Source organism: Anneissia japonica, unplaced genomic scaffold (assembly GCF_011630105.1).
Source record: "Anneissia japonica isolate Jap-2015-1 unplaced genomic scaffold, ASM1163010v1 scaffold284975_len822289_cov185, whole genome shotgun sequence".
NCBI lineage: Eukaryota > Metazoa > Echinodermata > Crinoidea > Comatulida > Comatulidae > Anneissia > Anneissia japonica.
Window position 1 is genome coordinate 705,268 of NW_022699685.1, and position 13,583 is coordinate 718,850.

Sequence of the window (13,583 nt, forward strand, 5' to 3'; positions counted from 1 at the left end):
GGGGGGGGGGGGTTGCTCGCAGATCTTAATTAGCACCCATGGTATTCTAACGTGAAAGACAAATTAAAGGCCAATCAAAATTAAAGAATTAAATTTATGTGTCATCCCTAAAATTCCACAATCGTCTTAGGATACGCTCCCCGCACCAGGGAGTTGACAACCTTGTCCGCACCCGTACAAACACGGCGGAGAGAATTTGGGGAAGGGGAGCAGACAATACATTGTTCTCAGTGGTTGATAAAGAGGTTTGGAAATAGGCCTAAAGTTGAGGGGATGGGGGAGGAAGGGCGGTCGACTTACTCCCATATATTCTGGTTTTGAGAGAAAGATACAAATGCATTCAGACCACGCAAGTGTTTTCATCATCTCCAAGTCCAAATATATGTTACTGCGCCCTCAACATACCAAACTCCTTGTTTACGTACACAACACCAGTACGGGAGAAAAGTCCACGATACACGTTTTACATCGACAGACGATTCTCCTTCCAGCTGAATTAGGTCTAGGCCTAGCTACAGGATTTTACAAGCTTTCACGTTAGTACTGTAGTAACTGACGAAATCATGGATACTCATCCACAAGATGCCGTACGAATTGGCGAAATCGATGGCTTCTTGTCATTTTTAAAAAACGTAAGCATCTTTTATGATTGATTGTCTAGGCCTAGGCCTAGGGTAGCCTAGGCCTCCTCCATAGCCAAGTGTACTTACAGGCGACTCAGTTCAAACATTTTAGGTTGACATTCTACTTTATGGAAGTGGATATATTTATGTCGCCGTAAACAAATCAGTAAACGATATATTTACGTAAATGAAACAACGCATGCGCAGTCATACTTTAATAAACTTGCATTTTCAGCACTGGGTGGCCTCCAAGCCGCAGGGATTCCCCCAAGTTCACCACGGCACTACTTAATTTATAATTTTGTTTTTTATTTTTTATTAAACGTAATTTAATTTTAATTTTCTACAACAGCACAGTATGTAGTTTAATCACTAAATAAATTATTAAATCATTGTGTTAACTTTTCAAATAAAAGTGATATTATGAGCTTGAAATGTTATGTTCATTTTACTCAATCATTTGTTGAATGAACACACTTGACCTAAATACAAGGCCTAGGTCTACGCGAGGTTTCCTTGCTAAAACTCAATTACCACAAAATCAAGACGATATTCTTCTAGGCCTACCTGTATTGTTATACGATAGTCAATCATCACAAATTAAATAACATCGTAATGTTTTCATTCAAACAAATATACCCACGTCGTCACTAACAAAAACAACATCGTTATAGTCTTTAGTCGGGTCGAGCAGAGCCCCGATCGATTGCGAAGAACATACAGGAAGACCACGTTTGGAGAGCACATGATCTACTCTACAAAGTACTGCGCTATGAAGCAAGAAGTAAACAACGAATAATAATATGCATGTGTTTTCTGTAAGATATTTAATCATTACGAAAAAGTGAGATCAGGGAGATGTAAAAAATACATAAAATACATCTCCCTGGTAAGACAAAACAAATATTTTTAATGTTTTATTCAAACATATCTTCCCATGTAGTCTGATCACTAACAAAACAACATTGGCATGCTGTGCATGTGTCTACGAAGTATGGATGCAGAACGTGGAATAAACAGCCCCGCTCGACGTTGTGGTCATGATGTGAGAATGTGAAACGAATACTTCTAGCTCATTATCACAATCATTCAAAATTTTATTTTAAATTTAATTGAAATACATAGGCTACTACTGTAGTAAATTTAATTACGTTTAGTAAGAACGGTAAAATTATAATTTAAATACTGTACCTATCCACTAGTCTAAACTGTTTACGAAAATTCATACACCCAATTTGGGGATTCCCCATGTGCGTTGATTTGCCGTCGATTCAATCGTGTGTTGTTCAGTGGCTTTTTAAAGAGTAGAAATAGGAACTATTTGTTTTTACAAGAAAAATTGTTGTGTCAAGTTAATGTATTTTAACAATGAACATGACTATAATAATATATCATGATATATAATATCCACGTTTGAAGATTTGATTTTTGTGCACCGTGGATTCATGGTACAACATTCAGCAAAAGGCCGATGCTAATTTGGAGTTTGAAAGTTGAACTCCGTGTTAACGTACATTTAACGTGAATCGATAAATTTATGTGACCGATAATGCAAGTTTATTAAAGTATGACTGCGCATGCGTTGTTTATTTACGTAAATATATCGTTTACTGATTTGTTTATAGCGACGTAAATATATCCACTTCCCTACTTTATATACCCTAGTTACTGTAGTGTTCCACACCAAAAGGTACTTTACGTCTCTCACCAGAAGAAGATGTTGATGAATATCTTTATCGTTATTTTTTTGCCATTTTTTTTTTTTTATCAATTAATAACCGCAGCGTAACATGAAGCTCTGGAGAACCCTTCTTCCGAGCTGGAAAGGGCGGCCATTTCTATAATTGACACGGGAACCAAAAATCCCTTCAAACACCATGCTTTGCCTTCACATAAACTTGGTAATTTCTTGTCCATGTTTATTTTATTCACTGCCCAATTGCATACCAGTAATTAATTATAAGCAGTGGCGTAGCCAGAATATTTCTGTAGGGAGGGCCAGTGTGGGTTTGTGATATTATGTTGCGGGGGACAAGTGTTCTGATCGAAGCGAGGAACCAAATGCTTGGGGCATTTGATACGATAAAATAAATAAATAAATAATATAATACAATATGGCTATATAAATGACTATCTTGCGTGACCTCAGCCCATTTGCTCTCAAATAATAATGTATAAATCAAGTGAAATTTCTATGTAATTAAAGAATCAAAATGACCATCATATTGTTTTATAGCAGTTTATTCATTATACAGAACATTTTAAACCATGATGAAACTATTGTATTTTGTATCTTAATACGAATTACACTTACAGTTAAATTTTAGAAACATGAATAACCGGGAACGGGATTGTACTTTAGCCATTATGTTACAACTAGAAAAACGTGTAGAGAATACTGTTTGTATAAATGCCTGTGATTGCCAATATGTATAGGCCTACTGTACTGTAAACTAAAACTACACAATATAAATTAAACATCCATTGAGTGATTTTAGAAAAACAACAGCAAGCGAACACTTCTCTGTGAAATGGAAGTCGCCCGTAGTTTTGCAACTACGAACTGGTTGAGCTGAATTCGAGCAATCATCGACATGTAGAAATGTCAATGAACCTCATTAGCCACCTCAGAGGGGGGGGGGGCAGTGGCCAAAATCTGGAGACCTGGCCGCCCCCCCCCCCCTTTTGGCTATGCCACTGATTATAAGCCAATCAAAAAGTGAAGAGAAATGCCATTACACATCTCATCATCATGTATTATTTAATCTATTTTCTAATGTGCTTTCGTGCAGGAACGAAAATACAAACCTTAAATATTGAATCAAGTTCATTCAAATTTCTTTAATTATTAATGTTTAGTTTTTCTTTCTTTGCAGATTGATTGGAGTGAACCATGGATAATATGCTTGCTATCATTACACATGCTGTTTTTTATTATCTTGATTTTAACAAGACATTATAATAATTTTCAAATTGTTCTTTTTCTCTTTATGTGTAAGTGCAACATTGGTGAATATAATTACTTTCAGTTGGTATTAGTGACTGACAGTAGGATATTTATGATAAAATTATTAATTAAAATAAACTAACATGCAATGGATCATCAGTTAATTGAAAAAAAAAAAACATTTAAAATTCAATAATACTCTTGAGTTGTCAGATACAGTAAAGTGCTGCCTAAGGCCATCACATGTACAGCAAGTGTTTAGTTTCCAGACTTTAAGGTCTGGATTCCAAGCAACAACACCTAAAAAAATTGAATTACTTCTTTATGCATTGTCCCCTGAAAATCAAGAAAATCATAAAATTCAGTTTTGAATTAAACTTTAATTAATGTAACATAACTCTTTCCAACTTGAACATAAGAATTAGTAAATTTTGAATTGCCTTTCTTGATTTTTATACTAATTATTGTTTTTTCCAGTGGGTCTTATTTACTGTTCAGAATACATTAATGAGTTTGCTGCCAAGAATTATAAGTAAGTACAATATACAGTAGTATTGTTATGGCTTTATTTTCCCCTAATAGTTGACACCATTAAAATGTAAAACATTTAAAAGCTCTATGCAATGGAAAATTTAAGTAAAAGAGCAGTGAGGTTAATTCGGTTTATGTTATGTTCAGCTGGCTAATGTATTGTAATGATTTTGTGTATTTGAAATCTGTACAACTGAATGGAATGTATTGTACTTTAACAAAGGTATGTTTTTGTTAAATTACTTCTTTTAGTACATTTCACACCAGTATGTTGAGAAACATATGTTTCTTAAATTACTTGTTTTAACAAATGTATGTTTCTGAAAAATGTATAATAGATAAAAAATTGTATATGAATCCATATGTGCCTTGTACTTAGATATCAGGCAAATTGTCTTCCACGCTTTCTTTTCTTTTTTATCCAAATCTCTTGGTTCATCAGTCTTCTTTTCTCATCCTTTGTTTTATTGAGTAAATTTCCTTGTCCTGAAATAATTTATAATATATGTAACTTCAAATAAAGACAGGGAGACCATAATTCAACGTTTCTACCTTAATTTAAGTCATGTTCAATGATTCCATGAAGGTGAAAACACCAAACCATAACCTTCCAGTCTTTTACTTAAACATAATCAATGCATGATGATGACATAATTAATGGCGAAAAATTGAATCCCAACACGATGGCGTGCATTTCGATGCTTGGAGTATGTATTATACTATCTTATCTGAGATTAATCAGTGGACCTTTCGGTTTTTAATCAATGCATCTGTTTGTTATTGAAGTAATCTATAAAGGGGCATTGTTGCTAAGGCCCCCCTCCCCCCTTGAACATTGTTGCTAAGGGACCACACAATGACAGTTTAATAACATATGAAGGCATGTGCATTTTGTGGCATGCATGTGTATCCCTGGCTGTGTTCTGATGGGTCAGTTGTTAAATTTGATTGACACTCCGGAAAAGTACATTATTGTACAGTACCTTATAATTCTAGGGTTTTAATTAATAATTTTCATAAGTGCAGCAATTTTATTATTATAAATATTTAGACTTTAATTACATTATGTGATGATAATAATTTGTAAAGTCAAATTTGGAAAATTCTTGTTGCTAATCCAACCAACCTTTTGTATGATTTTACATGACACTGTATTGATGTATTTGCAGATCTTTCTCAAGACTTCAGTACTTCGATTCTAATGGTCTGTTTATAACAGTGGTATTTTCTGTGCCTCTCCTCATCAACTCTCTTATCCTGGTGGTATGTACTTTCAAGTATTTTAGTTTGCAGTGGTGGATTGCAGGGGACCCAACCAGCCCATTCTCCGAAAAAGAAAAATGAATTTAAATTTAAGTCTGAGAGTGCCATTTCCCTCCTACTGTGGAAGTCCCTCCCTGCCCCCCCCCCCCTTCTACTACGAATTCCTGGGTCCACCACTGGTTTGTGCAGTACAGGTCTACCTCTAAAGACTTCTCCAATTAAAGACCACCTCCAATTGAAGATCACTTTTCTGAGATCCAAAATTAACAAATGTCTTATTTTTATTATTCTGATTAGAGATCAAAGCTGCTAAAGACCACAAAAACCCCGGTCCCAAAAGTAGTCTTTGGAGGGAGATGTGTAATTGATAAATGGCCGATAATAATATCTAATCCAATAACACTTAAAATGGACATTTAATATGTGCACTATTTTACTCATTTTTGTGATAAAGGATCATTTGATTTGAATCAGGAGAGTCATAAGTCTTGTAGCAATCTGATCTGCCTCTTGACTACACTTGTGTTTAAAATACAATTAGTAATCTCAGTAATCTTAATTAGTAAAATTAATTAAAAAAAAAAAAAAGTATTAAAAAATTACAGTTCATTAAAATTGTAATTGTCTGTTATAAAATGTGGAACAGAAATTTAAAATTCAATTATAAATGAATAGCTCTTGTTAACACAGATTTAAAGAGATAAGATTTCACTGATTCAAAGATCTTTGTTGATTGCAAAATGTAGAATATTAAAGTTTCTCTAAAGCATAGAAATTAAATAAAATAAAATTAAAATTAAATTAAATAAAATACATTTTTATACTTGTTTTTATAATAAATTACATAAAATAAACAAAGTAACAGCAGAGACAGTTTATCATGAAATTAATTGTTTTATATTGCACCCTCTATCAACACATTTCAGTTATTACTACCAATGGGTATATTGAGGGCACTCATTGCTTAGATACAAACTACTTTCCTGCAAACAGTTAGGAAGTATGAACATAATTTGATCTGTTTGCAGACACAAGTAGACATGTATAAGAATAGGATGTAACAACAATGGTCACCAATTCTTTAATATATGTTTTTTTTTTTTTTCTCTTTATAGTCTATATGGCTGTACCAAACAGGGAGTTTATTAATCAGTGTAAAGAGAGCGAAGTTATTATCAAAGCAAGCTTCAGTTAAAAAAAGTAAATGAGCCTCTGTCAGGATCAACCAATCAGCAAGCTTATAACAAAAGGGTAGGAGGTGCTAATCAAAAGTACTAATACATTCCTTTGAAAGAGAACTAAATTTACTATCTATCTGTAAAACCATATCACATGGCTTTTCCTCAATGGATTACAGAGATTGAAGTTTAAAACAGAAATAACTTTTATCGTATTACTTAAGATCTATAGTTTTATGTTAAGGGTATATTACTTAAGATCTATGGTTTTATGTTAATGGTACTTATTAACGTAAAGTGTACTTATCTCTCATATAAAAATAATTAGTTCTAAGAGGATAGAGTGCAGAGGTTTAACCATTACACAATAGAACTCAACTTTGGGAAGCTCAGAGGGGGTTTTTTTTGGGTCTATATTTGTATTTTGTTAATTGATGAGTTAAACAGAAAAATTGCATTGAACCAAGTAGTTCTGGTAACTACCCTGTATTTGGAAATACTTTTATGAGGAGATAAGACAAATGATATTTGCATTAACCTAATATTTTAATTACCAGTTTATTAGTTTAAAAAATATGTAGAATTATACTTTATTAGCACACCTTTGCTACATAGGCTTTGCCTTGACCAAGTTTGTTGGAGTTCCAAGCGTGAAAAATGACCAAAATGCTGCGTAGAAAAACAGGGTTAGAGAAAATAAAAATCAAAGCATAAACAATCTTTTACACTATAACTGAAAAAACCCAATAAAAATATAAAATATTCTTTGTAACGTAGATATTATGGTGACAATATATTGTATTCAGTGTTTTTGTTCCTCAACACAGTTAAATTCTTCATATCATCAAGAGGTACTTGTACACGACATCAGAAGCTAAAATCCAATATCATAGCACGCAATAGTACTTCAGAAGGCCTTTTTGCTACATGTAGGTGCAGTGGCATACGTATCTAGGGGGCTGATAGGGCATGAAAGTAGAGTTGGTGGGGGTGCTCGATGATTAGGTAAGGGGGAACTAGCTCATAAAATAAGTTGATTTGAGGTGATTTTTAACTACTTGACAGTAATTTCTGGGAGGGTGCGAGTATTTTTTTTGGGGGGGGGGATGCATCTTGCGCACCCCCTAGATATGTCATTGTGTAACTGCAAGTGAATGGCGGTGATTTACATCCACTCTATCTTGTACTATGCAGTCTGTGACTAGTAGACACAGCTAAAATTTTTCATTCAAAGAAGTTGCAATAAGAAATGCTACGAGTAAAATGAAAAGTGTTTGGTTTTCACTTTATTAAACACCTGCACCATTGACAAGCATCTTGTCTGCATAAAAATATTATAGATACTGTACAAACAAACAAACAATACTATTTTATAGATATAACTTAACCCTTATTCAGACTATCAAATTTTATTGGACAAAAAACATGTGACATGCCTAAATATGGTCATGATGACATCACATCATGACTATATATAGGCATATCATGACTACATATGGGCATACAGCAGTTTTTCGTCAAAGAAAATTTGGTAATCTAGACAAAGCTTTAGAGCTTGTATTTATAAACCAATGAATCATTTTCATTAAACCATTTAAATGAAATATGAAACCCAGATGCTTCACTGTATTATTTTTTATGATTCTATTTTCATATTCAACAACAGTTCAATTAAATTTTGAGTCAACCACCGATTGTGGTACAGTAGTGAAAAAGTGAAATAACGGTAGGATAAAATGATTTAAAGGATTGTGTTCAAATGGAACAACAAAGGAGTCAGAATGATTTAAGCGAGTTTTGATCGCCGACTGGGCTCAGCTAATTGATCATGAAACATGCAGTGCAATATGATATTATATAACAGCTGTTTTTACTATTTTCATTATTATTACAGTATTTTAATAATACTGTAGTAATTATTATTTTAGACGTTATCATTTTACATTCCCGTAATGCTCGGGAGCTCAGCTTTCTCCCTTCCGGGCCCCCGCGTCTCCATTGGGGTAGCTACAAAGCATCTCATCAGCTTGTTTTGCCAGCTAATTTCCCCTCAATAATCGAGTCTGAAACATTCGTGCTCCATAGCCATGCGCTATTGCTCAAGACTCGTGTTGGCGAGGAAGCATAGGGGGCCCCCGGTCGGGGAAGACGAGTACATTTTGTAGGGGAATAAACAAATTAAAAAAAAGTATTTGCTTTCATTAAAGTATTTATGTTAACTTTTCATCACAACAAAAACAACAACAATAATAATAATAATAATAATAATAGTTCAATGAGACTAATAAAATAATTTGCGTTCTGTTATGACAAATGCTCGTTTGGATAGCCTCGTGATGCTTGGAATACATCGTGATAGGTGAAGCAACCTCGACCTTGACAGCGTGGTTGACAGATTTAATGCAAAATTTCCAAAATGTAGAATTTCACTTTCAAGAATGAGGATTTGAAAATAAGTTAGATGGTTACATTGCATACTCTTTGTTTCTTGCTTTATTCAAAATGTTTTGGAAGCTGATTTCGACATCAGAAAACATAGCCTACATGAAGTCATATTATTTTGTAGCTCGATGCCTATCAAATAAGTAATAAAAATTCGCCATAATTCGTCAAATATCCGTGGCTTCCGGCCGGGGCTAAGCCACGGGGACCCTAGCTGGCCCCAGCCAAGTGAGACTCCATTCGCTCCACTAAGCCCCCCCCCCCCCCGTCGGGGCCTTTAGCCCCTCCATCGGGCAGGTCCTGGCGCCATCACGTCTGAATACAGAAAATACTACTTGTGCTACTTCTACTACCACTAGGTTATGAGTACCTTTTATCTACCCCCTCATGTCAAGGACTTTCACTATAATAGCAGTGGTGCTTACCCAGTTGTAAACATTCCAAAGGTGCTCAACCTTCCGTAGATAAAAGTGTTGTTGTTATCATTATTGTTTATTTGATTTTTTGTCTTTAATTATGGTTGTTGCATTTTGAGCAGATGCGTGTTCTGGATATGTGCGTAATATGAATTAATATTATTTATTGAAATCGATCGTATAATATATTCGGGACCACTAGATTTATCAGCGTGAAAGAACTGGTTCAAGCGATAATATTTATAATATATTGCTTTAATATTACTGTATAAAATGTATAAACAATCTTTTTACTATATTACAATTGAAACCTTCAAAATAAACTGTTTATGATGAACTAAACCAATTGAAAATATTGAAAATATATTATTTGAAAAGCTAACTTTGTATATTTGAATATAAAGTTATTAGCTATAAACTGGCCATTAGAATTGAGAAAACATTTCTCTTGGCAACTGACATTTCCGCTAAGCCCCACGCCCCTGATATAGCATTACTATGGTTCCAAAAAACGACAGTGTAAACCTACGTATAAACACGGCTAAGGCCTACGTTTATGGAACAAGTATGTATTCTTGACTAAGTTCAGTGTTTTGACGACCCTCCAGAATAGTCCATTAGCGGACGGCGGGCATCTACATACAAGTCAAAAAGTATAAGTATGTCTGTCCTTGTTACATGTTTGCAAAACCTTAAATTGTCTAATAATCAATGTAAGGATTTTTGTAATAACACTTATGTAGGCCCTTTATCAACGAAAACTGCATTGTTTTGACCTGTGTCTTATATTTGCAGTTGATAATGCTTTTGAATGAGATTATTAAAATGTTAAAAAGGTTTTTATATATTATGACAGACAATATATAGCTGACATTATTGAATGAATATTGTTAGCAAAATTTCAACAGGTGAAACCAGAATTTAAGTACAGTACACGAAATACAGTAATAATACAAAATTTGCATCCGACCTGATCTAGACCTACAAATACATTTATTTTCTAGATGCTATATTGTTTCTCAGGCAACTAAGCCTAAATCCACGATGGATGCCGTTAGATAAAACTAGCATTTACGGTTAGGCACATTATGTAGGACTCTTTCTGTTTTATATACTGAACGTATATAAATTAAAATGCAGCATACTGATAAACAACAATCCTCTAATTTGCAATGTAAAGGCATAGGATTTGTATTATACACTGCACAGAGACCTCGTACATAGATCCCCGGCACGGTGTGTGATAGGTTTATATACATTTAATTCATTATTGTTATTGTATACCTAGCAATCATTATTTGATGAAAAATAATTATACCAAATTGTTAAGCAATGCATATAGGCCTTTCGATTGTTTTATGAAACACTTCAGTTTTGGGTTATTAATTGATAACCTAATAAATACAGTGGCGGATTTACGGGGGTGGGCAGCCGAGAGGAAAGGAGATGAAAGAAAATTATGTTCAAAAGAAGTCCAAGAGTGCTTTCCGGCCATCTAATAAGGTGCTAATCATACATTTTCTTGCCTAACCATATGATGGGACTGAGGTAGTGTAGTCCCTCCATCTAGTTCCCCGCCTGGGAGTCCAAGGTCCCCGACAGGGAGGGGGGGGGGGCTGACGTCCCCGACGAGAAAAAAAATGGGCGTGGTCGGGCGTTGCTTAAAACGCTTTCGAAAGTGGTCCAGGGGACGTATCCCCCCAAAAAATATGACAATTTAGGGGTTTCAAAGGCTTATTTAATCGATTTTAGAGTCTATTAATATGTACAAAATAGGCCTACATAGGCCTATAATTGTTTTAAATTTTTTTTTTCCCCGACGAATTATGTTTTTTCTCCCCGGGGGGGGGGAGGCCTCCCAGACGGGTGGGGAAAGGGGATGTAGCCCTGCCTAGCCACTGCCATCTACTGTATGATAGTCTCTCCCTGAGCCCCACTATTACAAACTCAACGATCCGCCACTGAAATATACAGACACGCCTTCAAACTTATAACACAAAATCAAGTAACTAGCTATGCTATGAGGTTGGTATAATCAGAGAAAATAAAGCATTTCTCTGTGGTATATATAAAATAATTCACCTCAACCTATTTACTGCCTGCCTTAACAACTGGATGTAACCCGTTCATGTGTGCAACGGTAGGCTTATTCATTAGATAATGTATTGTGTCAACATTGGAATTGTATATATCATTTGCAAAAAAATCACATTTTCGATGCCATAAATCAGACCATGTTATATATTAATAATTGGTAATGTGCGTTTGGTTACGCCAGGGAGTTGTTATAGTGACATAACAACTCCCTGGTTACGCGGCCATTTTGACCAAATACTAATGTGGAACTCAAAATAACGCTGCCCAAACAGTGCTGCAACCGTGACCTTCTTTTCTGACAATAATTTTCTGATAATTGAACTTCACAACGTTTGCGAATACTATTAACGTTTTGTATTTACTTGGGCTTATTAAGCTCTGTCCAACTAAGAAACCATTGTCGGCCTAATTAATAAGAAATATACAGTCACTAATATATCGCTATGTCATTATTATATACATTTAGACGTTGGCTAAATTGAATTCAACCATGTTTAATCATTTTTAAATAGAAATTAATTATATACTGTATTATTAAAAACATAACATTATATACTGTAGGCCTATATTAATTAAAGTACGCTAAGATCCGTCTCTGATGAATATATCGAAGCCTGTACAGTATACCAATTCAACCATGAGTGTTCGTGTTTTTTGCACTAATTGACAACTTTACTCCTAATTATGAATACAGTGACGTATCTAAAATGGGGAAGGGGATGATGGGGCGCAAAGGTCACGGTGGGAGGGTGGTTGATTATAGGGGAGGGGAAAATCAGACTACTGTTGAGCGTGATTTCTGGGGGCGACCCCCTTCCCACTAGATACGCCAGTGTTGAATACAATTTTTAAAAACTGCATTGACCTAAAACGGCTGTGCTGAAATAAAGAGGTATACAGTAGGCATGGAGCCTAATACAAACGTATATATACTGTATTTTCAATAAAATGGGGGTACTCTTCATCCGTCGATAATGTGCAGCATACCTAGCGTCAGCATGCATTCGGATTGAGTGTGTCATCATGTTAAAGCTACCAAGCAGACTACAACGATTGCTACAATAATTAGAATCGTGGCTAGGAATAAGGTAATGATCAATGCATTCCGTCTGAAATGTTTGACATCACTGGTGGTGGTCTCAACAGGTTCCTGTTTTCTAGATTTAATAGCAACGGCTTTCCTTGTGGTATCGAAACTGTCCTCGTCCCTCCATGTTTTATGTCGTATCAACGCACTGTTTTTAGACTCGGTTTTAGATCCAAGTTCTTTCTTACTTATCAATTGAATTCCTGGGGATGCTTCTGTTTCATTTTCTATAAACGAAATATCTGTAGGAACAGACTCTATTTCGATTCCTTCTGGAGCAGATATTAACTCTCTTCTTTTTGGAGCACTGTTTTCGTCTGGTGCTCCTGTAGAAACCGAGGCCTTTGGGGCGCTAGTACCTCTGGAGCTGTTGCCACTGCGGGCGGCACTTGTATCCTTACTCTTCTGTTTCCTTTCCGTATCTGCACTCGTTTCACTTGTTGTTTGATGTGCATGCGGTTCTGCATATGGATTTTCCTTTAACTTTGTTTGCTCCACTGGTTTATCATACACTCTCTTCTTTTTAGAATTTTTTGATTGGTTTGTAATTTTTTGCTTCGAGTCCTTCACATGAACCTTGGCTTCGTTTGGCAGACCCTGAACGATGTTGGAATCATGATAAACATGCTCCTTCATGTTATAGTTATCTCCAGGCTCTTTCGGGTCCCTCATCTGAAAAAGACAACACATGCTTAACATGAAACAATAGTGGTATATACACTGTAGGAGGAATGGTAATTCAAGTTATGTGCTAGTCTTTCGCGGCTTTATGTATCTTTTACATGACTTCAAATACTGTACATCAAATGCCATCGTTTTACGTACCCCTTTGTCTGGTTATTAATGTAAGTGGCATTTGATATAGATATAACTCACGATGCCGAAATGTCAGTGCTCTTAGGCCATATGAAATCATCAGACAAGCAACTAATTTGACTATCTTATGCTAAATAGGGGAATATTCACATAGGTTTCTTTATGGACTTTGAATTCGGTACT

The 13,583-nt window shown here is 35.2% G+C and overlaps 2 protein-coding genes across 2 annotated transcripts in view; one reads left to right on the forward strand and one right to left on the reverse strand.

The window, feature by feature from the left end:
- Nucleotides 1–136: 136 nt before the first annotated feature.
- LOC117103086 (transmembrane protein 18-like) lies at nt 137–7,851 on the forward strand. Its single transcript, XM_033243581.1, has 5 exons — nt 137–632; nt 3,500–3,617; nt 4,048–4,102; nt 5,271–5,364; nt 6,480–7,851. Exons 1-5 carry the CDS (start codon nt 564–566, stop codon nt 6,570–6,572), a joined length of 429 nt encoding a protein of 142 aa, XP_033099472.1. The 5' UTR covers nt 137–563; the 3' UTR covers nt 6,573–7,851.
- A 1,788-nt stretch (nt 7,852–9,639) lies between these two features.
- The window catches only part of LOC117103074, a 6,756-nt gene continuing 2,812 nt past the window's right edge, over nt 9,640–13,583 (reverse strand). The window contains exon 2 of the mRNA XM_033243564.1: nt 9,640–13,256. Coding sequence (XP_033099455.1) covers nt 12,519–13,256 — 738 coding nt within the window. The 3' untranslated portion in view covers nt 9,640–12,518. The remainder of the gene's footprint in view (nt 13,257–13,583) is intronic.